Here is a 24,918-nt window from a genome sequence, read left to right on the forward strand (position 1 = left end):
AATTCTTTAGTCAGCAGCAAATACAAATGTCACCTTATAAACTTTAATCAATTTTGTATATACAAATACATACATAATTAACAATTCTGATATGAAACACTGGTATTTACAAAATAGCTTTTGAAAAGAAAAGATTATGTACAGTACAACCTGATAAGTTAGCAAATTACATTGGTAAGTAACTGTGCAGAAGGTTTCTTAATGACAAAGAAAACATTAAATTAAGGTTCTAAACCTAAATTTGATTTTGTTTTACCACCAAACAGAGCTATAAAACGGACCACATTTTCTGGTCACGTTAAATTCAAAAGATTTTTGAAATATTACAAATTATAACGATATCTACGGACAAGGATTAGGGGCCACGTGAAAAAATTGATTACGTTCTGAGTTTAAAGTCAGAATTCTGAGACTCAGAATTCTCAGGAAAAAAAAGTCAGTCTCAGAATTCTGACTTTAAACTCAGAACTCAAATACATTTTTCACGTGGCCCTAATCCTCTTCCGTAGACATCATACATATGCCAAAAGGAAATACATTTGAGATTTAAACTGTGCGAACATGTAAACAATCAGACAGACATGGTGTCGTTTCATTAGGTGCTTCCCCACCACCTTCTGAACTTGTTGAACATTTAAAAGAACATATCTCAAATTGAAAGTTAAACTCTTCACTTCAAAATGCAGCAGGAACGCTCATCACACAGCTGAGCTTCCGTCATGGCCTAGAATGTGGCTGATGTTGTGGGCAGGACGATTGGGCTGCTTGCCAGAGTCGGCAGCCGAGGTGTTGGAGAGAGACAGCAGGGGAGACATTGGCATGGTCGAACCATCAGTGGGCATGCCTGTGGCGATCTCGGGGAACAGGGAGGTGAGGCTGAAGTTGGATATGTGAGGGGTGATTCCAGATGAGTTGGCAATGGGCATAGGGGGCATATCTGGAAGCAAGGGGAAGCTGGCCTGGCCAAAACCCACAGGGCGAGGCGGTGAGAGGATGGAGCCAAAGCGGTTATTGAGTGGAGGAGCGCTGCCCTTGTCGGCACTAGGGCTGGTAAACATTTGGTTGGGAAAGTACTGGAGGGTGACATCGCTGGGAAGGCTGGGGTGAGCAGCTGGAGAATAGGAAGGGTAGAAGGAGGGTAAAGTGTTCTGGGGCTCCACAGGCAGAAGGGACGGTGTACGAGAGGTGTTGGGCTGGCTGACTGGAGGGATGAATGTGGAGTTAGCATTGATGGGAGGAGGATTCATCCCTCCCTCTGGAATAAAGGGAAAACCAAAGTTTTGTGTTAGGTGTTGGTCAGGAATCAGGTTGTTGTCACTAGGAACCTGAGCACTATCTGCCATAAAGCGAACGATAGTGCTGCGTCGTGCCTCTCCTCCAGACTGTGGTCTGCCCAGCAGCACCCCTCCTCCCGAGGGCAGAGGCAGGTGGCCCTCAGGCTCAAAGGGGTTGCTCTGTCTCAGAGTACCTGATCGAGGCCGGTCACCAGGTCTCAGCTTGGTGGGCTGACTATCTCGGGCGATGTGGCGGGAGTGCTGGCTAACAGCAGTGGGTGGTCTGGAGGGGGCAGAGGAGCGGCCTGGCTCAGAGCTGCTGTGTGGGGTTGGAGGGTGGGTGAGACCTGTGCGCACACCTGGGCCTCCATGCATATTACTGCTGACCTGAGAAATATGGCCCTTGTTGCCCTCTCCAATCCGCATAGCTGGGGCCTTCTGTGTCTGGGGCACACTGGGGCTGGAGGCCTTGGCCTGTATGTCTCCCGAAGAGCTTCCAGGCACACAGCTGTACTCCATGCTGACTGGGGGACAGCACTGCATTGCTCGCTGGTGGTTGCTCTGCTCAGGAAGGTGGGGGGAAAGGAGGCTTTGCATGAAACTCTGGTGACAACCTTCTTGCTCCCGGGGGAGGCTAACCTGTACTCCCTGTGAGCCGGGATGAGCTGCACTGTAGCGGTTCCTGCTATCTGCTGGAGGGCCAACACCCATCCTGAATCCGCCCTGCTGCTGCCCCTGAGGGCCCCTCTGGGAGGACGGCACTGACTTAGGGGTCATGTCACTCCCACGAGACACCTGAACATCAAAACCACCGAGTTGATGTGCTCCTCCTCCCATGACCTTGAATGGCGGACACTCTGAGACCCGCTGAACATCAGTGGATCCCGGATGGTCAGAGGGCAGGCGGTTCTGTGGGTTGTGTGCAATGTTGGCCTTCCCTCGTGATGTGTCCAGGTAACCGCGGAGGTCTGGCTGCTCCTGTGTGGCACCGCGGCCAGGCTGAAGGTGGAGACCCATGCGCTGCTGCTGTTCACCACTGGTGGAACTTTTACCGATGAGTGCCTCTGCAGAGTAGCTGGAAACGCGGTGACGTTCCTGCCGTGATGGAGCACAGGCCAGGTCCGACGAACGGGACACGGGATTGCTGGGAGGAGGGATGAGCTGCTGCTCCATAGTCCGAGTGCTCATCATCCTCTGCATAGCGTTATGGTCTTGACCAGGCTGAGGGAGAGAAAAAGTCAAAATGTTTCAAACAAAAGTCTTACTAATTTAAAATCGTATTAATCAATATAATCAATCTTAAACATTTTTACAACTGGCAAGATATTACAATAATTGTTTGTCACTTTAAATAACTTACAATCTTGAATTTTCATTCCTCTGTCTTAACTGCGGCTATGGGGGCAGGGCTGCTTCTTCACTGCAACGCCGAGGACAGAAAAAAGCTCCCAGGCAAGCATTTTGTTTTTAGGATTCTTTTTGCTGTGGCAGTGTAAATGTGGTCTGCTGCGGTGGTTTGCTACAACTACGTCTTTGTAATTTACTAACCAGTTCCAAAAAACACCAGCATAACAGTTTAACTTTCTTTTTTTTAAGATTATTTTTTGGGGCATTTTCGGCCTTTATTTTGACAGGACAGCTGAAGACATGAAAGGGGAGAGAGAAGGGGAATGACACGCAGCAAAGGGCCGCAGGTCGGATTCGAACCCAGGCCCTCTGCGTCGAGGAGTAAACCTCTGTATGGGCGCTTGCTCTACCTGAACCTCAACTGAGCTACGCGGGCGCCCAATAACAGTTTTAACTTTGTTTACCCATTTGGCTGACAGATATCTCACACCTGATGACTATTGGTGTTGTTCTTAAATCATGTAATCATAATTAATACCTAAAGTAATTAGAAATGGCCCTTACAAGTTCCTAGTATTTTCTATTTGCTACATACACACTCAGAAAAATCAAGCCAGTTATTGCAATTAGGTTGTGAACAGCCAATTTTCGATATGGTTTAAATGGTAAATAAAACTCAATTGAGAACTTTGCTGATTACTTGGTTCCACAATTAATTGTTTATCAAATATCACTGAAAAGGCCGGTTAAATAAATATATACAGAGACAAGATCAACCTAGGTACCACAAGTGGCACTGTACTTCCGATTCCAATCTTATTAAATCTGACACTGTCATATTATGTACCTTGAGGTGCTCCTGCTGGGCCAAGTGGCTGCTGTGGTGGGCCCTGGATCCTGCTGCCTGGGCTTCACAGCTCTTCTCCTGGTGTCTAAAGTGCTGCTGCTGTTGGATCTGCTGCTGTAGATGCTGCTGGTGTCTGGAGTGAGAGCTCTGCTGCTGCTGTAACTGCTGCTGCTGCTGCTGTTGGTGTTGTTGATGCTGTGCCTGTGGCTGCTGTTGATGCGTTTGCTGTTGGTGCTGTTGGGGATGAGACTGTTGGTGTTGTGTTGGCTGTTGATGCTGTTGTGATTGTTGGTGCGACTGTTGTTGATGCTGCTGTGTGTGCTGTTGATGCTGTGTCTGTTGTTGTTGATGTGAGTGCTGCTGCTGAACTCCAGACTTCTCCAAGTGGTGCTGCTTCTGTTGCAGGCCCGCAGATGAACCAGTTTGACTGCCTCTGACAAGTCCCCGCTTCTTCTGCACATGCTGCTGCTGCTGCTGCTGCTCCTGCTGCTGCTGAAGCGCCCTCTGGTGTAGCGAGTGGCGCTGTGCAGGGTCAGGCTGTGTTAGGTGGTGTTGCAAATGATACAGATGGTGTCTCTGCTGCTCTTGCTGCTGCTGTTTCATGTAAATGTTTCCTCCCAGGTGCTGACCAGGCTGGGTTGCAGCATGCTGTGAATGACCCTGGGGCAGATGAAGCACACCTGGCTGGTTCTGCTCAGGTGGTCCCTGAGGAGGACAGTGGCCATCCGTGGGCCGAACTATTGGGCTCATGAAAGAGTTTGTGGAGAAGAGGGGGCCTCCACTTTCTGAATTAATCCTTGTCATGACAGCTGAGGACGTGGGGGGCAGCTGTCCCACCATCATCTGGCTGTGGTCTGGTGCTTTCACGTCCATATGGCTAACCGTGGTAGCTGATGGAGGGCAAGGCTTGGGCCGTTTTCCAGTGTTTAGCATCACCTCCTCCTGGGCCTGCCGCTTGGAGATGATCTTCACTTGTCGCTCACCTACACCAACTCCAGCCTGAGCCCTCATTAACGCAGTCTTTAAGGGGGTGTACTCATTCAGTTGGGCTGCACCTGAGCAGGGTGAGAGGGCGTTGTTTGGGGGTTGTGATATGTGGGTTGAGGTCCCTACAGGTGAGGGAACTGAGCCCTGTTGGCCAACAAGACTGGGAGAACCAGGGTAGGGTTGCTGACTGGAGCTGGGCCTGATCAGGTTGTTGACGCTAAGGCTAGCCACAGTGCCACTCTGGGATGAGCTCTGAGACTGGACCTGGGTCAGAGACTGGGAGTATGACATGTTTTGTGGATGTCTGCTTCCATTGGGCCCCTCCCCAGCATGTCCTCTGACAGATACCTGGACAGTGGGTTTAACTGTTACTGTGTCCATGGGTTTAGTCACTTTTGCCTGCTGTCCAGTTGGGCCCCTTTCTTTACTGCTGGACACTGCTGGGGTTTTTGGGGGCTCCCATGCTGCTGCAGTGGGGTTTGTTGAAGCAGTGTTAACAGTGCAGCTTCCACTCCGCCTTCCTGGACTGTCCTGTTCTAGCATGGCCAAGGCCAGCATTTCTGCCTGCTCCGAGGTGAATGTATATGTTCCAAAGGAGCCAGATGACGCACCAATAGTGTGGCCCTGGGGAAGCATGGATGCCACAGAGAACCCTCTGCCTCCCCCTGCCCCTGAAGACATGGGAGAATCTGTCTGTCTGCTAGATATCATAGGGTGCTCTATAGTTTGATCGTCAAGGTTAGTGTACACCTGTTGAGTTAGGGCAGAATCCTTTCTATAAGGAGTGCCAGAAGTCGCTGCCACTAAGCCGTCTTTATCTGCTGCTGTGGAGTGTCTCTCTACCTGAGCTTCCCTGTCTCTTCTAGGGGGCTGGGCAGGTTTGACTTCAGCGGGATGGCAGGGGGAGAGGTTGGGCATATTCACATCAGTCTGCTGTGTTGGAGCTCTACTGGTTGTGACCCTTTTCCTAAACTCTGAACTTGTTGTAGGGGCTGTGATAGAGCTGTGTGATGCAGAAAAAGTTGCAGCAGGTGATGAGAGTGCTACAGTTGTGTACACCAAGGGTGACGTGGTGGGCTGAGACTGAGGTTTATTACAGGGCAGAGGATCTTGGGTATTCGATACCTGGGGACGACATACTGAAGTTGGTTGTGTCGCCTGATGTAAAGATACTGGTGCAGTTGCTGGGATACTGGTGCAGACTGGTGTCAGACATACAGTAGAAACAGTAGTGGAGGTGTACAGAGTCTCAGAGTCTGTAGAACTGACCACAGATTTGCTCTGTTTCGAAACAGCAGTGGTGGCAGCAGCAGCTGACTTACTATGTGTTGTGCTAGTTCCTGCACTGGTGGTTGGCTGTTTAACCTCTTGAACTGGGAGTTTGGTTACAGTTGAGTTGTTGCCAGAAACTACAGCTGGTTTACTCTCAATGGCCACAGCTGCACTAACTGTTGGCTTGACCGATGTGGCATTGACAGTTGGAACTGAAATTGCCATACCACTAGTGTTAGTATGACTGAATACAACATCAGTCTGAATTGCACTGACAGAGCTTTTGCTCTGTGGATGGGACTGACTAAATACAGGTGACTCACTAGATGAACTACACACAATCATCATCTGAGTATTTTGTGTAGAGGTGACATTCCCTACAGCTTCACTACAATCTGTAGTTGTGACAGCTGTGGTACAAGTGGGGAGGATGTCTGTGACCTTTACAGTCGAGGACTGTAAAACTTGACATACTGAAACTTGAACCGTCTCTCCTGCAGCAACCACTGGCTTGGCTGAAACAGCAACAGCAGGCGGTGCCTGACTAAGCTCTTTTTTCTTGGCTGGTTTAGTCCTTTTAGCTGTTGCCCTCTTTGTATTTAAAGTTGTGCGAAGCCTCTTTCCTGGAGGTATAGAGGCATTAACCATCAGCCCTGATTTGACTGGGTTCAAACAAGGGACCTGTAGCTGGCGGGCAGGTAGAGCAAGTGTGGTGCCAGGGACGGAAGCTGGAGCAGGAGGCTGCTTCTGCTGGACTACTGATGATGGAGCAGCTGGAGGCTGACCATTGTTCTGGCTAGAAATGGTAAGTGGAAGGCCCTGAGAGATGCTCTGATTGAGACTGCTGAGTGCACCTAAACTGTTGAGGGCCACATTAGTAGTTGGTTCTTCAGTGGTGGTGGGCTGGACCAGCTGGAGTGTACTCTGGCCAGCCTGGGAGCTGGATTTGTCAGAGGTCTTCATGGGCTGCAAGGCAAACACCTGGCCGTTCACAGTGATAGTCTGTGGGGTTGGAGGAACAGGTGGGGAAGAGGAGGCCTGAGTGACCTGAAGGGGATGGTTCATATGAGGCTGAACAGGGCGTGGGAGAATGTGCACCAGTTGCTTTCCCCCAACACTCTGTAAGGAAGTAGCAGATGTTGAACTGCTGGCTGTTGGTACTTGAGTAGACACAACAGGTACTGCAGTGGGCACAGAAGCAGGCACCATGCCAACCTGAGGATTCTGAGGGGCAGGTGCAACCTGAGTGGGGGCCTGGATGATTACAATATGCTGACACGGTGTCTGATTGGTTATTTCCTCCCTTACAACTGACTGGGTTGGGCAAGAACTGGCCTGCTGCAGGATGACCACACTTGGGTTGTTGGTGTTCTGTGGTGCTGTTACACCTGAGGCTGTCCCTCCAGTTGTGTTGACCTGCAGCACCTGCATGGTCTGAAGGAGGGGCAGCACAGTGGCCTGTGGCTGGGGCACCAGGGCTGGCTGAGCAATGGGCTGAGGCTGAGATATGAGGGCTCTCGGTGGATGGGAAACCAACGATGCTGGTTGAAGTACAGCAGACTGGGGCTGCGATGGCACGACTGCAGGGTGGGCCACCACACCTGGTTGGGGTACTATGGCTGAATGGGAGAGAACAGCACAATGTGGTTGGGGGGCTATAACAGGCTGAGGCTGTGCCTGGTTCAGGATTGCTGGCCGTAGCTGGGGTGCTCTCTGAAAGGGCTGTGCTTGAATGTGGGCTGTAATGGGTGCCTGCTGTACAGGCACGTGTGGTTGCATTTGTATTTGAATGGGCTGAACAGAGGGTTTGTTGCCCATTGGGCACAGAGTCACCTGCTGGACAGCCTGGGTGGTATTGATGACCTCTGGGGTGGGGAGACTCTGACAGACTGGCTGCACTGTGTTCCCTGCCATCTGCAGCGTTGTCCAGGTAGTCTGTGTGCTGCCTGCAGCCCCAGCCCTAAGAAGGGCTTGGCTGTTGGGGATAGCAGTGTAACTTACAGTCCTAATAGCAGGGTCCTGTGTGACCCAAGAGCAAACCTCTGATGCTGCTGCTCTGGATGTGGCTATAGCCTGGGTAAGTGTGGTGAGATTGGACATGGGCTGAGCAGGACTTTCAGTGGAGAGCTGTGAGGCTGAGGTGGCTGCTATGGTGAGGGTCTGGACTGGGGCTGCAGGCTGCGGTTGTTGGGACAGGGCTGTGGTGGCTGCAGGGATCTGGAGGGTGATGTAAGACACAGAGGGTGGCAGACTGGTGGCTGCAGTCGGTGTCTCGACCACACACTGTTCTATCATTCTCAGGCCAGGTGTAGACTGGATGGGTGTGGCGGTCGACCCAGGGAGAAGTGCAGGGGTGGATGAGGAGGTATTAACTTGCAGCAGTGCTCCATTAACCCTCAACCTAGCAGTGACTTTAGGAGGCTGAATAATTAATGTTTCAGAAGGTTGTTTCGCTGGGCTACTCTCCTTCCCTGCTGGGCTACTCTCCTTCCCTGCTGGGCACACCACATTGCCATTGGAATAGACGATGATCCCCTTTGGGAGTTGGTGAGTGGGGGTCACCTTTGCAACTTTGGCGCAACGCTGATTTCCCTTCCAATGAACTGTGGGGTCTTCTAGAATGTTAATATCATGGGCTTTGAGGAGCTCGATGTAGTGAGCACTCTCCCTCCTCAGCTCCTCCATCTGACGCCGTAGCCGACGGATCTCCTCCGCTGCACAGAGACCAAGCACACAAAATGTATAGTCACATTTTCATAATTTCAACTATGAGAAAATCAAGGTGTGCACTACTGCAAAAAAACATGTGTGAGGTGTACTTATTGTTAAATTTTACCTTGGACTTTATCACCTCCTTCCAGAAGCAATGTATCATTTTGTTTCTTCAGTTCAGTGATGTAGCGAACGGCCTGGTCCAAGATCATGATCTTACTCTATAGATGATCAGATAAAGGTTTAATATTAAAACACAACAGCAGTTAACTGGCCTGTACAAACACTAATTTGACCACAACATGTTACTGAGAAGGCAAAACAATAATGCCAGCTTGTCTCTTACCTGTTTCAGTGCCTGGGAACAGGGCAGAAGATTACCAATGCGGTTAATCCCAGCATTAATCTTCTCTTTTCTGTGTCTCTCAACTATATAGAGAAGAGTTGAAACTTCAATGTCCAGTTACATTTATAGTTACCACCAAATAAAGAAACCCTCCACAATCAATATATGTTCACTATTAAGCAGCAAGGTTTGAAAAGAAGCATAACAGAAGATATTATTTCACCTGCATTGTGCGATTCTTTGTTTTTCTTCTTTCTGCAAAATTCAAACACATTACAACTATGTACATATTGTGCCTCTACTGATAATTTGGTAACAACAATAAAGAGCAGATATCCTTACTTGGGTTTACGACCGGGTGTTTGAGATTCAGTCATCTCTGGCATTATGTCCTTACAGTTATAAGGTACCAGTCAACAAATTAACAGCTGGACCTTAAATCCCTTCCGTGCCCATCCTGCAATGAACACATAAAACATCCGGACAGACTATGCATTTTAAATAAGTATGATGACACAACGAACACCAAAGAGAGAAACATTCAGATGCAATTATCCAGCAGTTATGTTGTAATATAATTTGGTACAGCAATAGATATCAAATCAAAAGCATTGCTGAGCTTCCACAACTAGATGCTAACCTAGCTTTACAGCTAACCTCAACTCATTTACATGCATATTACAGCATAATTATAACATGTTTAACAAATTGCACTCACAGTCCTGGTTTACGTTGTTCACATCAAGTGATTTTCAGATTATTATCCCGTCACCTAACCAACAAAAAACTAACGTTAGCAACCTGAACAATTACCTATTCAACTAGCTTTCTGCTAGCTAGCTGGCTAATAGCTAGCTTACTTTACCGTTACGAACATAATTATTAAGCAAATTAATGGCGGATTTTTTCGCGTCCCTGGTGATAAAAGGCTGCTAATGGATGGTAGTTTCCACTAACCTCTAGCCTCGGCATTTTTAGGGACTATCTGTCGCTGCAAGTACCTTGAGATTGAAGGCTAACTGTTGGTTAGCAGAGCATTAAACTCAACTCATTACTCAAAACAATCTAGATGCACCTAGCTTGTGCAGAAAGGGGAGGGCTCTGGGGGAGCTGACAGCCAATAGTATTCCAGATGTGGGAGGTTTCAGCCAATCACGACGTATGAAAGGGAATGCACCTAGACATGTATGCTGTACATTTTTCTATGCAGTAGTGTTTTTAAATACATTTTCAATTATAATATGCATTTAGCTAATAATTCACCATGTTAATGAAACAGAATAATACAATTAGCAACACATTTACTGCAAATAGTAATCCTTTATTTAGACGTTAAAAAGTCTTACAATATAGAGCTCCAGAAAAGATAAAATTCTTCAAAGAAAGGAAAAAACATGCGTATACTACAGTAGAGAGGACACAACTCTCCTTGCATGCAGAGGGGACAGAGCTTCCTCTGGGTTAAACACAGTTGAAGAGACCATACCAAAACTTTAGTGGAGCTTCCAAACCAATGGGTGTTTAACAGAAGCTGAGGCAGGTAGTTAGAAAAGACCAATTCTGAAAGATGTTTAAGGTAAGATGTCTCAAAACACCTCCATGTGTTTAGAGACACACATCCTCCCACACCTTCATTATACTACTGAAAATAATGCCCATATCCAATCCCAAACAGCCAATCTTTTGTTATTCAAACATCCCACAAGATGATGTGGTGTGCCTTTCTCAGAAACATATTTAATACAATATTGTGTTATTACTTTAATTCTTTGTTTTCACTCTTAGTAGTAAACCCAGGAGAACCTCTGAACCATTTGCCATTTTAATGTAAAAAAAAACAAAACAAAAAAACCATTGAAGGGTAATTAAATTAACAGGCTGGAAAATAAAGTTATTCAGAAATGATGAGTGATGACCACGTTTTCCCACTACCTCAAAACAGTTCAGCTTTCTTTACGTCAGAACCAAGGGGATACATTTCTGCTTTTCCCCTCTGGACATGACATATCAACAAGCTGGTCAGACTTATTTCCCATAAATCCCAGGGTTCGGTGGTGAGGGAATAGAGTTGTGACCTTTCCATGTAACAACTCAAAGCATCATTCCAAGCTGACCAGCTGTGACTTGTGTGTCAGTGATGGTCTTTCAAAACACTTACAGCTTTAAACCAACTTTTTACGTTTTCTTTTGCTCAACAGTATAGATATGTCCCCATTAGCCTTATAACCGCATAAAAACAACTCAAACACAAACAGTATGCTTTGCAATCACCACACCCTCCCCTAAGTCTAAAACTGTCTGAAGTTGGCAACTTTGTCAATTGGAGCACTTTTGGATACTGAGCTTTTTGTCATTTTCAATTACCTGTATGAGGAGAGGGGAGCAATAAAATATGCAAAAAAAAAATCAAAGGGGACTCCTTTGCAAAATAAATGCAGCTTTTTTTTTGTACTTTAAATTTGTTTTCTCTTTTTAGCGTCCTTTGAAGAAAGTGTTTAATGTGTCGACCCTGGGGCATTTGTCACAGTTCTGTTTCTGTAGAGGCGGGCACATCTGTGCTCTTTCCAAACGCTGTGCCCCTACTCTGCCTTCTGAAGCTCTCCGGTGGGCGGTGCACATGGGCTGCGCAGACTCTTCTGCAACACATGGGCATCTGCGGGCTCTATCCTCTTGTAGTAATTCTTTTTTGTTTCGATGATCTCAAAGCCAAACTTCTGGTAAAAGTGAATGGCTGACTCATTGCTGATCTGCACATGACTGTGGAGAGGGAAAGAAGACATTTAGTTAGGGTTAGAACCGTTTGAAGAATTGCTCAAAAAGTAAATGGAATGAATTGATGCGTTTACACTACGGCGGAAAGACTCGATCAGTTTAAGTACAAATATCTAATTAATTTATACTGTAAATATGTGTTTGTAGAATCAGCCAAAGCTGCTATGACATCTCCTCATACACCTTCTGCAATTGGACACTTACAGGTAAATGTTGTCAAAAGTGCCGTCCTTCTCACAGATGTTTAGCACGTGATTCAGCATCTTTGTACCTGGAGAAAAAGGCAAAGGCAAAGTTGGAAAAACAAAACACAAGATCACTGCAGCGTCTTTTAGAGATGCAGAACTCCTTACCAATTCCAAGTCTACGATAGGGTGCTAGACAGCCGAGCGTCATGATGTACAGTCTCTTCTGGTTCTGAGAGTGGTCCACTCTGCAGCACACAGCACCCACTGCAATGTCATTGAAGTATGCTGCAAGACAAAGCGGTAAGACTGAAACAGCACCAACAGACAGGGAATCCTTACTTTCTTCTAACTTAAGGAGTAATGATTGCTAGACGGGGAAATGTAAAGGTTTTCATAACAACGTAATTTGATTAGTCAATAATTGGCTGTGTATTGGAGTACTTTTTCTACTTCATGTATGGAATCCAAGCTGTTAAAGAATGCTTTTCATCCATGTGGCTATTAAATCCCTTACATAACACTGACCAAGGACTGAATCCTGCAAGTGATTTCACTTTCTAATCTTTCACTGTCACCAGAAATGCATTTACTGCATGCTATAAAAATAAGTTAGTAAGTTAGATGAGTGATGTTTCTTACCTAGCTTTGCAAGCTCTCCAACTTCCAGTACATCTTTGTAAAACTTGTCGTTGTAGCTGACAGGGAAGATGACCTGGTTCAGGCGTTTCAGCTGCTTAATGTTGTGGGGCGTAACATCCCCCAGCTCGATCCGGCTACTGGAACAAGAGCAAAACGGTCAAATGGCTGACAACGGGTACACGGTTATATTTAGGATAATTTGACTCAAATGCAATTGGTAACTTTGAGACTGCTGAGTGCTTGACATATTTTTCAAAACCAACCACTTGAATGCAGTTACTTATTACTTAAGTCAATCAACAGAAATGTTAGTAATTTTTCAGACTGCTGAACATTATTGAGCTGCAGATGATCGGCAGGATTGTTAATTTTATTATTTGTGAAGCTGCAGCCTCTACGTAAAATTAATCCCTACAGTCCAATCAAATGACAGCCAATCCAGATGTGGTGGAAGCTGTGCCACAATGACATACAAATGTCACACACAGCACAATGGGATGTCACACACAGTATTTCCTTGCCAGACACAAGCCACTGTTTCAACAAAACATAAATACCTAGCCAATCATTTTGATATGCTTGCCTTATATTTACTAAGAAATGGATATGGTACCTGCTAAAATCAAGAGTCAAGAACCTGGGAATTTGTGTTATAGTGATTTAGTAAGTAATCCAAACAACTCTTCAGCTCTTATAAGTTGAGGGGTTCACCGTGGTATTTATAGGATACTACACATCCAAAAAACAGCTGCTGGTCACGTGCTTAGTTTATCAAGATACAGTACCAGCAGCATCCGTCTAAACTTCAAACAGTCTCTGAAATCCTATCTGAACACAGTTGAGCGTTAATCGCCCTGAGGTTATCTGAGAAACCACACCGTAGCCAAAAAAAGTGTTAGAACGTCGAGCATCACTTTGACATGTCAAGTTACACTGGGCAAGCTGGAACAGACTCTGAAGTGGATGTCGGGTGTAACGTTTTCACGGGGTTGACCAACATCTCAGTATGCCAGTAACTTGTCTAGTCAATTTATTAACTGACTTGGCTACCTTACTGCATCTGAAGTTCAGTTGAGCTCGTTGTCGACTTTATCGCGAACATACACATTACTTGAGATCTAGGTCTGTCTGTTAAAGCGGGTTTACTGACTCAGCTTCCCAGTTAGCAGCTAGCTAGCTAGTTAGCTCCGTTTGGTAACAACCTAAACGAACCGACAAGCGGTTTAAGCTAACGGGAATATCCGTGACAGAAATGTTTCGGTAACGGAGCTGTCGCTTGTAATTTTTGTCCTACACCTAAATAAAAGTAGCTTAGCAAGCTAGCTAGCCTAGCCGTCTTCTCCCCTTGTAGAAAAAAAACAGACATGAAAAACTTTACTCTTGCTAAGCTACTTATTCGTGACTCAGAAGCTTACACTCACCCTTTCATTGTAAACAGATAATATTCCTTATATTCGACGAGGCTAAACTTTAGAGTTGTTTTGGGTAAAAAAGAGGGATTTTGACAGAGTTAGGGTCGGGGATGCTTCCCGTTTTACCCTCCACATGTAGCTAGCTAGTTGCGGTGGTTGCAGTTAGCTTAGCCGCCGCACTCCTTCCACGACTGTGTGGAGACTGTCAACCCTGACCCCCGCATGCGCACAAGCACTTCTGCAAATTGTTGAAATTTATAATATGAAAGATATTGATACCCTGAGTTTTGGTCTTTCAGGATATATAGTGTGCCCGTCAATCAAGAGGTGAGCTTTGTTTAGCTAGTTACATTAAATGTAATGCATCCATGGATACATTACATCATGTTAAAACAACCATATAGGATCATTTTGATAAACGTTTTTGACGTCAATTTTTAAAAGAGAAGGTTAGATTTAGCTGGGCCATGGTTGGGCAAGATCTTTGCCAAGATCTTACAATCATAGCAAACGAGGCGGGATTTGCTAATACATCCATGGGGATTTGTCATGGATGTATTAGGAAACCTAAGAGGAAGCACAGCCTGTGAGGCAAGATTCAGGGTATTACATTATTACCCTCTTAATATATTCACGTACAACTGGTTTAACCAAAGATCCTAAAAACAGTCTCTGGTACAACTACATTTTGAAGCTGTTTCAGTAGTTTTGCTATTTATTTTTAAAGGCAAATGCTTTTTGATACACTGTCACGAAAACAAAATTAAAAACATAAACCTTGCCTTACATACATAACCAATAACCAGACATAGCGAGAAACAACACATATAACATCAATAAATACAATTCATGGATATAGAACATTTATTTCCTTTAACATCGCCACATTTTAGATTATGTTGTGTGTGTATGTGTGTGTGTGTGTGTGTGTGTGTGTGTGTGTGTGTGTGTGTGTGTGTGTGTGTGTGTGTGTGTGCGCGCGCGAAAGAGAGAGAGAGAGAGAGAGAGAGAGAGAGAGAGAGAGAGAGAGAGAGAGAGAGAGATACTTATTTCTGATTCGTGATAACGCCTCCATTTTGGCTCAAACTTTGCTGTAAAGATCTTCTGCACGTAAGAGATAGGCTCCTCCCTCAGAATTAGAATCAGTACTTTATTTATCCCTGGGGGTTACGTTACAGTTGCACCAATTCTTGAATAGAAATATATAGATAAATTAGAAGAAATATAGAAATAAGAAATATGTATGTGAAATATGTACATACAATATATAACAACAATATATATAAAAAATAGAAATAAGAAATACATTACAAAAAATTATTTACAATACAATATAACAGAGTACACTATATAACAACAGCTCAAAAAATTAAAAAGGGATCTATGATTAAGTGTGTTAAAATGTAAGAAAAGTATAAATAAGAATATTAGTTGAAATGTACAATAAAAATGCTGTAATAATATCTGAGTGTAAATTAAGTATGTTCAGTCTAAATAATATAATCTTAATTACAGCCTGCCAGCAGGACCCATAGACTGTATGTAAAGAGCAGGACCACTAACTACATATTTTTTATATATACACTTTTACTGATGGTCTTATACATTTATGGTATTTTGATTTAGTATATACAAGGAAAAAATACTCAAATGTTATTCTTGCGCATGCTGTAGACGAAAATTCATCTGGAGGGATCGATCACCAACGTTCTGTAAACTCTTTGCGGTAGTCCCGGGGGCGGGTATTTATTTCCATAGGATGACAAAGGCATGTCCCGCCCTACTCTGCCTTTATCTGCCTCTGATTGGCTTACCTTGACATTCTTACACTAACCCTTACCAATCCCACTCGTCTTGCCTAAATCTAACCAACCCAACCAGAGCAGGCAACGAGTACTAGCCAATCAGAGAGAGAGAGTAGGGTGGGTCATGCCTTCGCCATCCTAGGAATACAAATTTGGCGGATCCAAAATGGCGGCAGGTGCAGGGGCCCAGCAGTAAAACCAAGCAGCGAGTGAATGAAGTCAGCTGATCTCTGTTTGCTGTCACGCACCGCAGCACCCATCGTTTCTCTCTCGAGGCAAGCCAGTAAACCACCACTTCACAACCAGACGGTAACTATTATATTTTTCTTTAACTGTGTTGTCGATATTATAAACTGGCATTGGCTTCGCTGTGTGTTGATAATATAATGTAGATAACCCGTTGCGTCAAAACGGTAGAGCCAGCAATTTCCAGCCAGGCCGAGCAGTCTTGCTATCGTTTTCATAACACCGAATAACCTACGAAGCTACCTGCCGTTGTTTTCAGTGCTAAAAAAAGTGGGATTCAGTGGAAATGACAGTCATACCTCAATGCAGGTATGATTTATCTGCCTGCATTGAGGCCAATTTCAAAGCATATACGTTATACCATGTAGCCTACAGGCCACTGTCATGCCATTTTATCTTGACTATTGTCATGTGGTTCTCCATTAAAACAATATAATTTAGCTGCGATCAGCTACCTGCATTTCAGGAGTTTGCAATTAACGTCACTATGGCAGGATGTCTTGCGTCGTCATCTCACTTGCATGTAACATTTCTGAGACTATTTTGGCGCAGACACCAATACATGCCTCTTCTCAGTGTTGTTAACCCGCTTTCCTTTAGAAAATACAGGTACAGTAAACTTGTGTCTGCCTGGTTTACAAGCTATGTTTCACAGTTGACCATTACCAACTTTCTTCTCTGTCTACTATCCATCACAAATTAGTCAACATAACATCTAAGGGTCAGCAGTATAATAATTCGACTACGATTATAATCGTCTTTAGGCATGCTAAAGACTATTATCTTTAGCATGCCTATTTTCTATGGAGGACTGTAGTCAGGTGGGAGAATTTCTCCAGTGTGTCCACACACAGTCATAATTTGTACTTCCCAGTTTTGCACCATTCTAGTTTTCCACTTCCTTAAAGAGACTCATACAGAGAGGCCAATCAGTCATGTGCCAGGATCATATGATCAAGTGCGAGGTCTGTAGCCAGGATTTTTTTTACAAGATAACGTGGCCTTAACTGCTTGTAAAGAGGCTTGTAACAAATATTGCGATATGGTCATAACAGATTTTTCAAAGGTTTACAAGTAAATCTAGTTTGATTTGTAGTATTTGAATAATATTTGAATTAATCATCAGAACAATAGAGCCTTCCCACTGTATGCCCCTATTTGGTGGCTCTTTAAAAAACATCAGGTAGCATTGATAAGTCAATCTGTAAATATTTAAGGTGTGCTCAGTTTGTCCTCGAGATGGGAAACACAGAATTACCAATTGAAATCAAGCAAATGTTGTATGATGTTTTTTTTCTTCATAAAAATGATGTGCTGGAAGAACAGTGAAGCCTTAGGTGTCATTCTTGTAATTCCTGCATTGACCCATTGGTGGAGCTGCTATTTTCCTGCACAGATGGGTTAAGCAGCCTAGCGTAAACAGGAAGATCTGTACATCAGTGGGAAGGACAAGAAAAGGGCATGGTTGTAGAGTACTGTATGTGTGATATGATTGTCAGATAGACAATGAGAAATACCAAATATAAGTAGTATGAGCATGTTGACTGGATCTGCTGTGTGTGTGTGGTGCACACATTGTATTGCAGATTCTCTGTAATGTGTGCAGAGCATCTGCAGTCAGGGATGGGTTTATGTCACGACTGATGACAGCTTGTTATTCCTGCGTGTAGCCAAAGTGAATCAGGATAGTATCTAGCAGATATGTGATGTGAAAATGACAGAAAAATATTAATAATGTGAGACCGAAACATTGAATGCAAAGATGCACCCCATGGATACGTTTGTCAGCCTGTATAAAGGAGCATGTTTACATACATGTACTGCCTGTCTGCACACATGTGAAGGAAAAACCGAGGAACATGCTGCTCTGTGGCATGCCCCTTTAATGTTAGCCTAACACTGTACTAGTGCACCTGAAGCGAGTGCAGCCAAGCAGGAGAAGGAGATGAGGGGGGATCTCCCAGATCAGGCACCGTGATGCTGCGAAATAAAAAAGTCACTACCAAGGTACCAGAACGGTGCCACGCAAATGTTTTTCTGCCTTTTATGATGGAAAAAAATGTATTTGGTGTTCTGAATCTGTTGTGAAAAAGCCATTTTATGTTAAACATCATGCTGAAAATGATGCAGAATGAAGAACTTTACTTTTACACAAATGTAATAACAAACTGTTTTCTGTTTGATTTAGCATCAGGATTTAAAGTCGGAAAATGCGATAGACCCTGCTGCATACAGTGATTCTCCTGTATGGCCAAATCTAGATTTCATTCTCTTCATATTAACCAGTTGGCTCAGTTCTTAAACCGATTGGTAACACTGTGTGGTCTTAGTTGAAATTAACTGTAACAGCAGTAATCAAAGCACTCTTACTCACAGTTGCTTAATGACTGCTAATACAATTTCTCAATAATTACAATGTAGACAGAGGTTATTTTCGTAAGTGACCATTACAGAGGCGAGGATGGCCTCTCCTCCAGTCCTCTGGTGAATTTTCCCCTTTCCTTCTCTGTTGCCTGATGTCTCCCTCACATTATCCCTCTCCTCTCTGCTCTCCTTCCAGTTAGACTAATAACCGGTGAAGATGGACATGTCCAAGCTGCCCAAGCTCAGGGATGAGGAGAGGGAGAGCGAGTTTGGATTCGTTCATGGAGTCTCTGGACCAGGTTGGCCACCACAAGTGCATCACTACCAAGCTCTCTCTCCACTTTGCTCTTATAACAGAACAGAATTACTACAGAAGCCTTTAAAACAGACGCAGGCTGCAGGGTCATCTTTACAACAATATTTGAGCTGAGACCACAAGAAAAAAAGGACACACTTGTTCACACTTTTTGGCTTCACAGGGTTTGATTGTTTAACTTCTATTCAGTCTGATTGTTGACACTTGTTTGTTTGCATAGTGGTGACAGCTACGGCCATGGCAGGAGCAGCTATGTATGAGCTGGTTCGTGTCGGCCACAGTGAGCTGGTGGGAGAGATTATCAGGCTGGAGGGAGACATGGCCACCATCCAGGTCTACGAGGAGACATGTATCCTTTTGACCATTCCCTGCCTTTACTTGATGTCACAGCTTACATATGGTCCCATTGGATGGCTGCTACAAGGTTTACTTTTATTTTAAGCCGTCAGGTTGAGTCAGTCAGGGGCCAAAAATAACACGAGAGGAAAATGTAAGTTTCATATTCTGATATCTAACGGCTCTTTAAGGAATGAGACAGTATAAAATAGGAACATTTAATAGACAATATTTTGAATGCAATACAACAAAGGTTCTTTTTAAAAACCGAAGTACATAATGAAGCAAATATCTTTATTCTAAAGTGAGAAGGAAGAAGAAAGGGGGGGGGGAAACAAAAATGATGATAACCCTAAGATAAGGTCAGCAATTTTTCTGTCCCATAAACTGGGAAGAGGTAAACAAATAGTAATACAGTTCCTGGTCTGATTTGAAAGTGATTTTCTGATTTTCAGACTAATGTTGCCGTCTTACACTTGAATGCATTGTAGTCCATATGTGAAAGTTAATATTAGAAATAGTCCTACATTCCCGTCCAAACGTTTTCCTGAGCTTGAATCCAGCCGGCGTGTCTGTTGGAGATCCTGTGCTGCGGACAGGAAAACCTCTCTCTGTGGAGTTGGGTCCAGGAATCATGGGGTCCATCTTTGATGGTATCCAGCGACCACTAAAGGACATCAATGACATCACACAAAGCATCTACATCCCCAGAGGTGTGAACATCGGAGCCCTCAACCGAGACCTCAAGTGGGAGTTTTCTCCCGGCAAGAGCCTGCGGGTGTGTGTGTCTGTGCAGACTTCAGCTTGACATGTTTAAATGGTCAGATGTATGTCAACTTCTTTTTTTTTTTTTTTGTATCACTGTTAGGTTGGCAGTCACATCACAGGAGGAGACATCTATGGCATGGTGTACGAGAATTCCCTCATCAAGCACAAGATCATGCTGCCTCCCAGAAACAGAGGCACTGTGACCTACGTGGCTCCACCTGGAAACTACGACGTCTCCGTGAGTTCACCACACCTCCAGTCACAGCTGTCCAGACTGTTAGATGTTGCTTTGTGTTGATTGTGTGTGTGTGTGTGTGTGTGCGTGTGTGCATCAGGACGTGGTGATGGAGCTGGAGTTTGAGGGGGTGAAGGAGAAGTTCACCATGGTGCAGGTGTGGCCTGTCCGACAAGTGCGACCCGTCACAGAGAAGCTGCAGGCCAATCACCCGCTACTGACAGGACAGAGAGTGCTGGACGCCCTTTTCCCGTAAGTCTCGCATCCTCTTAACCTTTTCACTCGAGACATGTTGAAATTGTTTCCCCCATCTGTACTCTCCTCTGTTCTCTGTGTGAAGATGTGTTCAGGGAGGAACCACTGCCATCCCAGGAGCCTTTGGCTGTGGAAAGACCGTCATCTCTCAGTCCCTGTCCAAGTACTCCAACAGTGATGTCATTGTCTACGTAGGCTGCGGGGAGCGTGGTAACGAGATGTCAGAAGTACTGCGAGACTTTCCCGAGGTGGGTAGAGACAGCGGTGGCGTTGTAACCTAACTTGACTGGTGTTCAGAGTGACTGACAGTGTTGTCTGATCAACAGCTGACCATGGAGGTCGACGGCAAGACAGAGAGCATCATGAAGAGAACAGCTCTGGTGGCCAACACCTCCAACATGCCTGTAGCTGCCAGAGAAGCCTCTATTTACACAGGTATATACTCTTTGATCACTTATGTTAAAATAAAGAGTCTCATTCATGCTTGCATGTAGTCTCGCATTGCCAGACCTACCTCCACAGCGCTGTGGAGGAGGGTCCACACAGCATTCCGGGATGGGAGAAAAACGTGCTCTGGTTAATTGGCAAAAATTTCATTTTAGTCGTGCGAGAGAAAACTCTGATTGGACAGATAGTCTAGCTAGCTGTCTCAATTTACCCTGCAGAGATCTGAGGAGCAGTTAACCATAGTCCTCATAAATCCACCGGAGTTTAAATTTCCAACACAAAGAAAGCGAAAGGAAACGGACATCGGCTGAAAAGACATTCATCCGGCGGAATTTCCAATGGCACCGGAGCTATCCCGGAAGTGGAACGCCGTGGATATAGACTAGTTTGCATGTAGATTAACACACACGATGAATGCCTACTTACTCAGTTTGTTTTGGCAGGAATCACGCTGTCTGAGTACTTCAGAGACATGGGATACAACGTGAGCATGATGGCCGACTCAACCTCCCGTTGGGCCGAGGCTCTCAGGGAGATTTCTGGCCGTCTGGCGGAGATGCCTGCTGGTAAGTTTGAAGTCTTCTGGAGATATTAATAAAAGCTAAAAGCAGATGATTCAGGCGCCGGTATTTCTGGCATTTGGTTAATTCCAACTACTGCTGAAATGATTTACCGATAAGTTGATTGACTATTTGAAATATAAAATGAAATGAAGCAAAAATGCCAAGTCTTCTTTCATGGTGAACTGAGTTTTTTGGACTGTTTGTCAGACAAAACAAGTAATTTGAAGATGCCACAAAGGTCTCTGGGAACTTGTGATGGATATTTTTCGTATATTTAGTGTGTGAAATTTATAGACTAAACCATGAATGAAGAATATAATCTATGGATTTATCACTATTGAAAATAGTATCCAACTCAGCTTTAGCTGCAGTGCGATAAAATGTATACTAAAAAGCACAACACTCAGTGTCTGAGGTTAAAATGACAACTTAATTTAATAGTCAGGGTCATTGATGGTCGTAAAAGTAAAGTAAGTGAATTGGTCCGCAAATGTGAAGACAAGCTTTAAGCTAAATACACCACCCGGCACATGTTTACATTTCTAATGCTTAAATTCCACTCTACAGTAGTTGGAGCTAGTGCCTCTTTTTCTTTTGTGTAGTCCTGTTTACCTAGTAGAAAGCATAAAGCCTGTCACCTGTGTACAAAAAGTATTTTCTGTATCTGCCCACAGACAGTGGTTATCCTGCCTACCTGGGTGCCCGTCTCGCCTCCTTCTATGAGCGTGCTGGAAGGGTGAAGTGTCTGGGCAACCCCGAGAGGGAGGGCAGCGTCAGTATCGTAGGAGCGTGAGTACAGCTTTATTCCACTAGAGGGAGACATTACTCTGCACATCTTGTATGGACGGTAACTAACTTAAATTGAATGGTTTGTTCCTTTTTCAGTGTATCGCCTCCTGGTGGTGACTTCTCTGACCCTGTTACTTCAGCCACCCTTGGTATTGTACAGGTAAATGATCAAAGTCAGCTCCCATTGCCACTCTGATTAAGCTTTGTTGATTAAAGGTGCTCAGTTCTTTATTTTATTATGCTGTGGTTGTTTCCTCTCTCAGGTGTTCTGGGGTCTGGATAAGAAGCTGGCTCAGAGGAAGCACTTTCCTTCAGTGAACTGGCTGATCAGCTACAGCAAATACACTCGTGCTCTGGATGAGTATTACGACAAGCACTTCCCCGAGTTTGTGCCCCTCCGTACCAAGGCCAAGGAGATCCTGCAGGAGGAGGAGGACCTGGCTGAGATTGTGCAGCTTGTCGGAAAGGTAATTCAGCATAAAGTTGGCGGCAGTGGTTTGATCTTTGGGTGAACTCTCCTTTCCCTGTATGTAGCTTCAAAGTCAGATATGCATTGAAAGACATGTATACATATTTATTCCTTGCTTCAACGCATTTTTTCATTTAAATTCTTTTTTTTAACAGGCATCACTGGCAGAAACGGATAAAATCACCCTGGAGGTGGCCAAACTGATCAAAGACGACTTCCTGCAGCAGAACGGTTACACGCCTTATGACAGGTAACGTCATACCCATCGTATCATACCCTCACTCACTTTAATCAGTGAGTTCAAATAGATGTTGGACACCCTGGAGAGAAAGTGAGGTGAAACTCCACTGTGGCATGTTTTCTGTGCATGTAAATCTCACTGATAACTTATTGAACTGTACTTTTCTCGTGTCCATCTCCTCAGGTTCTGTCCCTTCTATAAGACAGTGGGCATCCTCTCCAACATGATCTCTTTCTATGACATGGCAAGGCACGCAGTGGAGACCACAGCTCAGAGCGACAACAAGATCACTTGGTCCATGATCAGGGAGCACATGGGAGAAATCCTTTACAGGATCAGCTCAATGAAATTCAAGGTGTGTGTGTGTGTGTGTGTGTGTGTGTGTGTGTGTGTGGTCTCCTCTGCCTTATGTGTTAATTTAGTGGTTCTCTGGTTAATTCTAAGTTCATAGACTAGCAAATGAAAACATATCTGATTTTGTTTTTTTAGACTTTTCACTTGTTACTTTATTTCTTGTAAAACTATGGAATAGTTTTCAAGCTCAAAGACTCACAATCAAAAGAAATCGAAGAAAAAAAAGGGAAAATACTTTTTATACAAAGCATTCTGCAGAGGTCGCAAGGTAAAAAGGTGGAGAATCAAAGTCCTTTGATCAGATTTTTTGATTTGACTTTTGCCTTATCAACAATGCAGTGTTCTTTGTTTGTAATGTGTGGCAGGAAGTCTGCCTTTACATCAGATGAAGAGTCTCTGTGCTGATTCTTGACAGGATTATGTTGAGCTTGTTGACGTATTGTTTGCTGGAATACACAGAGGACATTTAAGAGTTGAGACAATCACAATAAGAAAGAAAGTTGAATTGCTTTAACTATACCTGCAAGGACCCCCACCCATCGGGTTTTCTTTTGTCATAGTTCAGACCTGGAAAAGGGTAGCATGAAAACTTTGTTACAACAACAATGCAAACAGCATAAACAAACAGTATAGACGATATCCAGTTGAAATGAATAAACATTACATTTTTATCATCCAAAAGCTCTGACAATTTTGTCAGAAAGTCTGTACATTGTTCCAGCAGAAAAAGGGGCTGTGTATTTAAAAGAGCTATTTTTGGAAAGACATCTGTAGGACACAGTGAGGATGACGGCCATAGCTTAAGCACCACATACAAAGCACAGCGCCTAGGCCTCCTGTTTTCTGTTCACGTTGTAAGAATGTATTTCTTTGTTGGCACAGGACCCGGTGAAGGAAGGCGAGGCTAAGATTAAGGCTGAATACGCTCAGCTGGTGGAGGACATGCAGAACGCCTTCCGTACATTGGAAGAATAGGCTCCCACCTCTCACGTTTGCAGTTTTCATCTGACCCCTCCACTGCAGAATCACATTCCACCTCCTCGTATCCCCAGAACCCGCGTGCTCCCCTGTGCTCCTTTTGTGAGTGATTGTGTGAGTGTGTGTTTGCGCAATTTCATGTGGAGGGAAAAGAGAAAGATGTACTGTATTCATTTATTTTTGTTGCCTCCATATCGCCGACTCTGGATCCTCTGTATGGTCGTTGAACATTGGGTTTGTGTGTGTGTGTGTGGGTGTGGATTTGATGTGTGTACGAAAGAGGGATCTCTTCCACCCCGTTTCTTCCTTTCTCTGTTTACATGATTTCTTTGTGTATCCGTGTTGCTCTTCCTGAAGAGGATTGTTCGGTTGATGTATTGTAATTGATAGACCAGATCTGTACAGAAGAGTGTTGAATATAAATTTAATAAGATCAGCCTATTTATTGCCAGCATTTTGATGTGAAGGCTTTGTTGTTCTTTTCTTTTTGTTTTTATGGTTGTGTTTCCCGCTGTGCAGTGTTGTGTACTTTGCTGTGTGAATGCGTAAAGAGTCGACGCTCTGCTGTCCGATACGTTCATCATGTTACTCCCAAAGAATTAAAACATGGGGAAAAAGAACAACATTGTGTGTTTGTCTGTTTGACGTCATAGTTTCTGATGTCAGAGCTGCTGAACTGGTCTCTCTGCATGTCACTCATTCTCTCCTGCACCCTGTCCTTAGGATGCTTTTGTTATTGAAGTTTTTTTTTTAATATATATATATATATATATATATATATATATATATATATATATATATATATATATATATATATATATATATATATATATATATATATATATATATAAGGTCAGAGCTTAACTTGGTGATTGCAATTAATGAGAAGTCGTGATGAACCGTTGTGATTAAAAAATAGTGTAAATGTTTTAAATAAAAACAAAAAAAAAAACTTT

At 44.2% G+C, this 24,918-nt stretch overlaps 3 protein-coding genes across 7 annotated transcripts; 1 reads left to right on the top strand and 2 right to left on the bottom strand.

Moving 5' to 3' along the window:
* Positions 1–21: 21 nt before the first annotated feature.
* On the bottom strand, positions 22–9,856 carry usf3 (upstream transcription factor family member 3). 4 transcript variants are annotated; one of them, XM_078281183.1, is made up of 8 exons: positions 9,743–9,856; positions 9,504–9,557; positions 9,128–9,242; positions 9,009–9,040; positions 8,786–8,868; positions 8,564–8,660; positions 3,469–8,441; positions 22–2,495 (listed from the first exon to the last, which is right to left on the bottom strand). In XM_078281183.1, the coding sequence occupies exons 3-8, from the start codon at positions 9,169–9,171 to the stop codon at positions 699–701; spliced, it is 7,026 nt and encodes a 2,341-aa protein (XP_078137309.1). In that variant the 5' UTR covers positions 9,172–9,242; positions 9,504–9,557; positions 9,743–9,856; the 3' UTR covers positions 22–698. The 4 variants fall into 4 exon arrangements, with proteins under 4 accessions (XP_078137309.1, XP_078137308.1, XP_078137310.1 ...); XM_078281182.1 differs by lacking the exon at positions 9,504–9,557; XM_078281184.1 differs by lacking the exon at positions 9,504–9,557 and having other exon boundaries at positions 9,128–9,273.
* Positions 9,857–10,085: 229 nt separating this feature from the next.
* On the bottom strand, positions 10,086–14,013 carry naa50 (N-alpha-acetyltransferase 50, NatE catalytic subunit). Of its 2 annotated transcripts, none has more exons than XM_078280855.1 (5): positions 13,806–14,013; positions 12,385–12,518; positions 11,911–12,030; positions 11,762–11,828; positions 10,086–11,542 (listed from the first exon to the last, which is right to left on the bottom strand). In XM_078280855.1, exons 1-5 carry the CDS (start codon positions 13,811–13,813, stop codon positions 11,365–11,367), a joined length of 507 nt encoding a protein of 168 aa, XP_078136981.1. In that variant the 5' UTR covers positions 13,814–14,013; the 3' UTR covers positions 10,086–11,364. The 2 variants fall into 2 exon arrangements, with proteins under 2 accessions (XP_078136981.1, XP_078136980.1); XM_078280854.1 differs by having other exon boundaries at positions 12,385–12,521; positions 13,806–14,012.
* A 1,781-nt stretch (positions 14,014–15,794) lies between these two features.
* On the top strand, positions 15,795–24,585 carry atp6v1ab (ATPase H+ transporting V1 subunit Ab). Its single transcript, XM_078280548.1, has 15 exons — positions 15,795–15,910; positions 18,408–18,510; positions 18,748–18,876; positions 19,427–19,641; positions 19,732–19,869; positions 19,967–20,118; positions 20,207–20,369; positions 20,448–20,556; positions 21,012–21,134; positions 21,806–21,920; positions 22,017–22,080; positions 22,184–22,387; positions 22,545–22,639; positions 22,814–22,985; positions 23,867–24,585. Exons 2-15 carry the CDS (start codon positions 18,429–18,431, stop codon positions 23,957–23,959), a joined length of 1,854 nt encoding a protein of 617 aa, XP_078136674.1. The 5' UTR covers positions 15,795–15,910; positions 18,408–18,428; the 3' UTR covers positions 23,960–24,585.
* Positions 24,586–24,918: the final 333 nt, after the last annotated feature.

This window comes from Sander vitreus, chromosome 22 (assembly GCF_031162955.1).
Source record: "Sander vitreus isolate 19-12246 chromosome 22, sanVit1, whole genome shotgun sequence".
Taxonomy (NCBI): Eukaryota; Metazoa; Chordata; class Actinopteri; order Perciformes; family Percidae; genus Sander; species Sander vitreus.

Coding starts and splice junctions, on each gene's coding strand:
- atp6v1ab (XM_078280548.1), top strand. CDS start 18,429: ATGGACATGTCCAAGCTGCCCAAGCTCAGGGATGAGGAGAGGGAGAGC. Junction 19,642..19,731: donor CTCCCGGCAAGAGCCTGCGG/GTGTGTGTGTCT, acceptor TATCACTGTTAG/GTTGGCAGTCACATCACAGG. Junction 19,870..19,966: donor CTGGAAACTACGACGTCTCC/GTGAGTTCACCA, acceptor TGTGTGCATCAG/GACGTGGTGATGGAGCTGGA.
- naa50 (XM_078280854.1), bottom strand. Junction 11,829..11,910: donor CTATCGTAGACTTGGAATTG/GTAAGGAGTTCT, acceptor CTTTTTCTCCAG/GTACAAAGATGCTGAATCAC. Junction 11,543..11,761: donor ACTTTTGACAACATTTACCT/GTAAGTGTCCAA, acceptor CCCTCTCCACAG/TCATGTGCAGATCAGCAATG.
- usf3 (XM_078281182.1), bottom strand. CDS start 9,171: ATGCCAGAGATGACTGAATCTCAAACACCCGGTCGTAAACCCAA. Junction 8,661..8,785: donor GTTCCCAGGCACTGAAACAG/GTAAGAGACAAG, acceptor GATCATCTATAG/AGTAAGATCATGATCTTGGA. Junction 8,442..8,563: donor AGGAGGTGATAAAGTCCAAG/GTAAAATTTAAC, acceptor GTCTCTGTGCAG/CGGAGGAGATCCGTCGGCTA.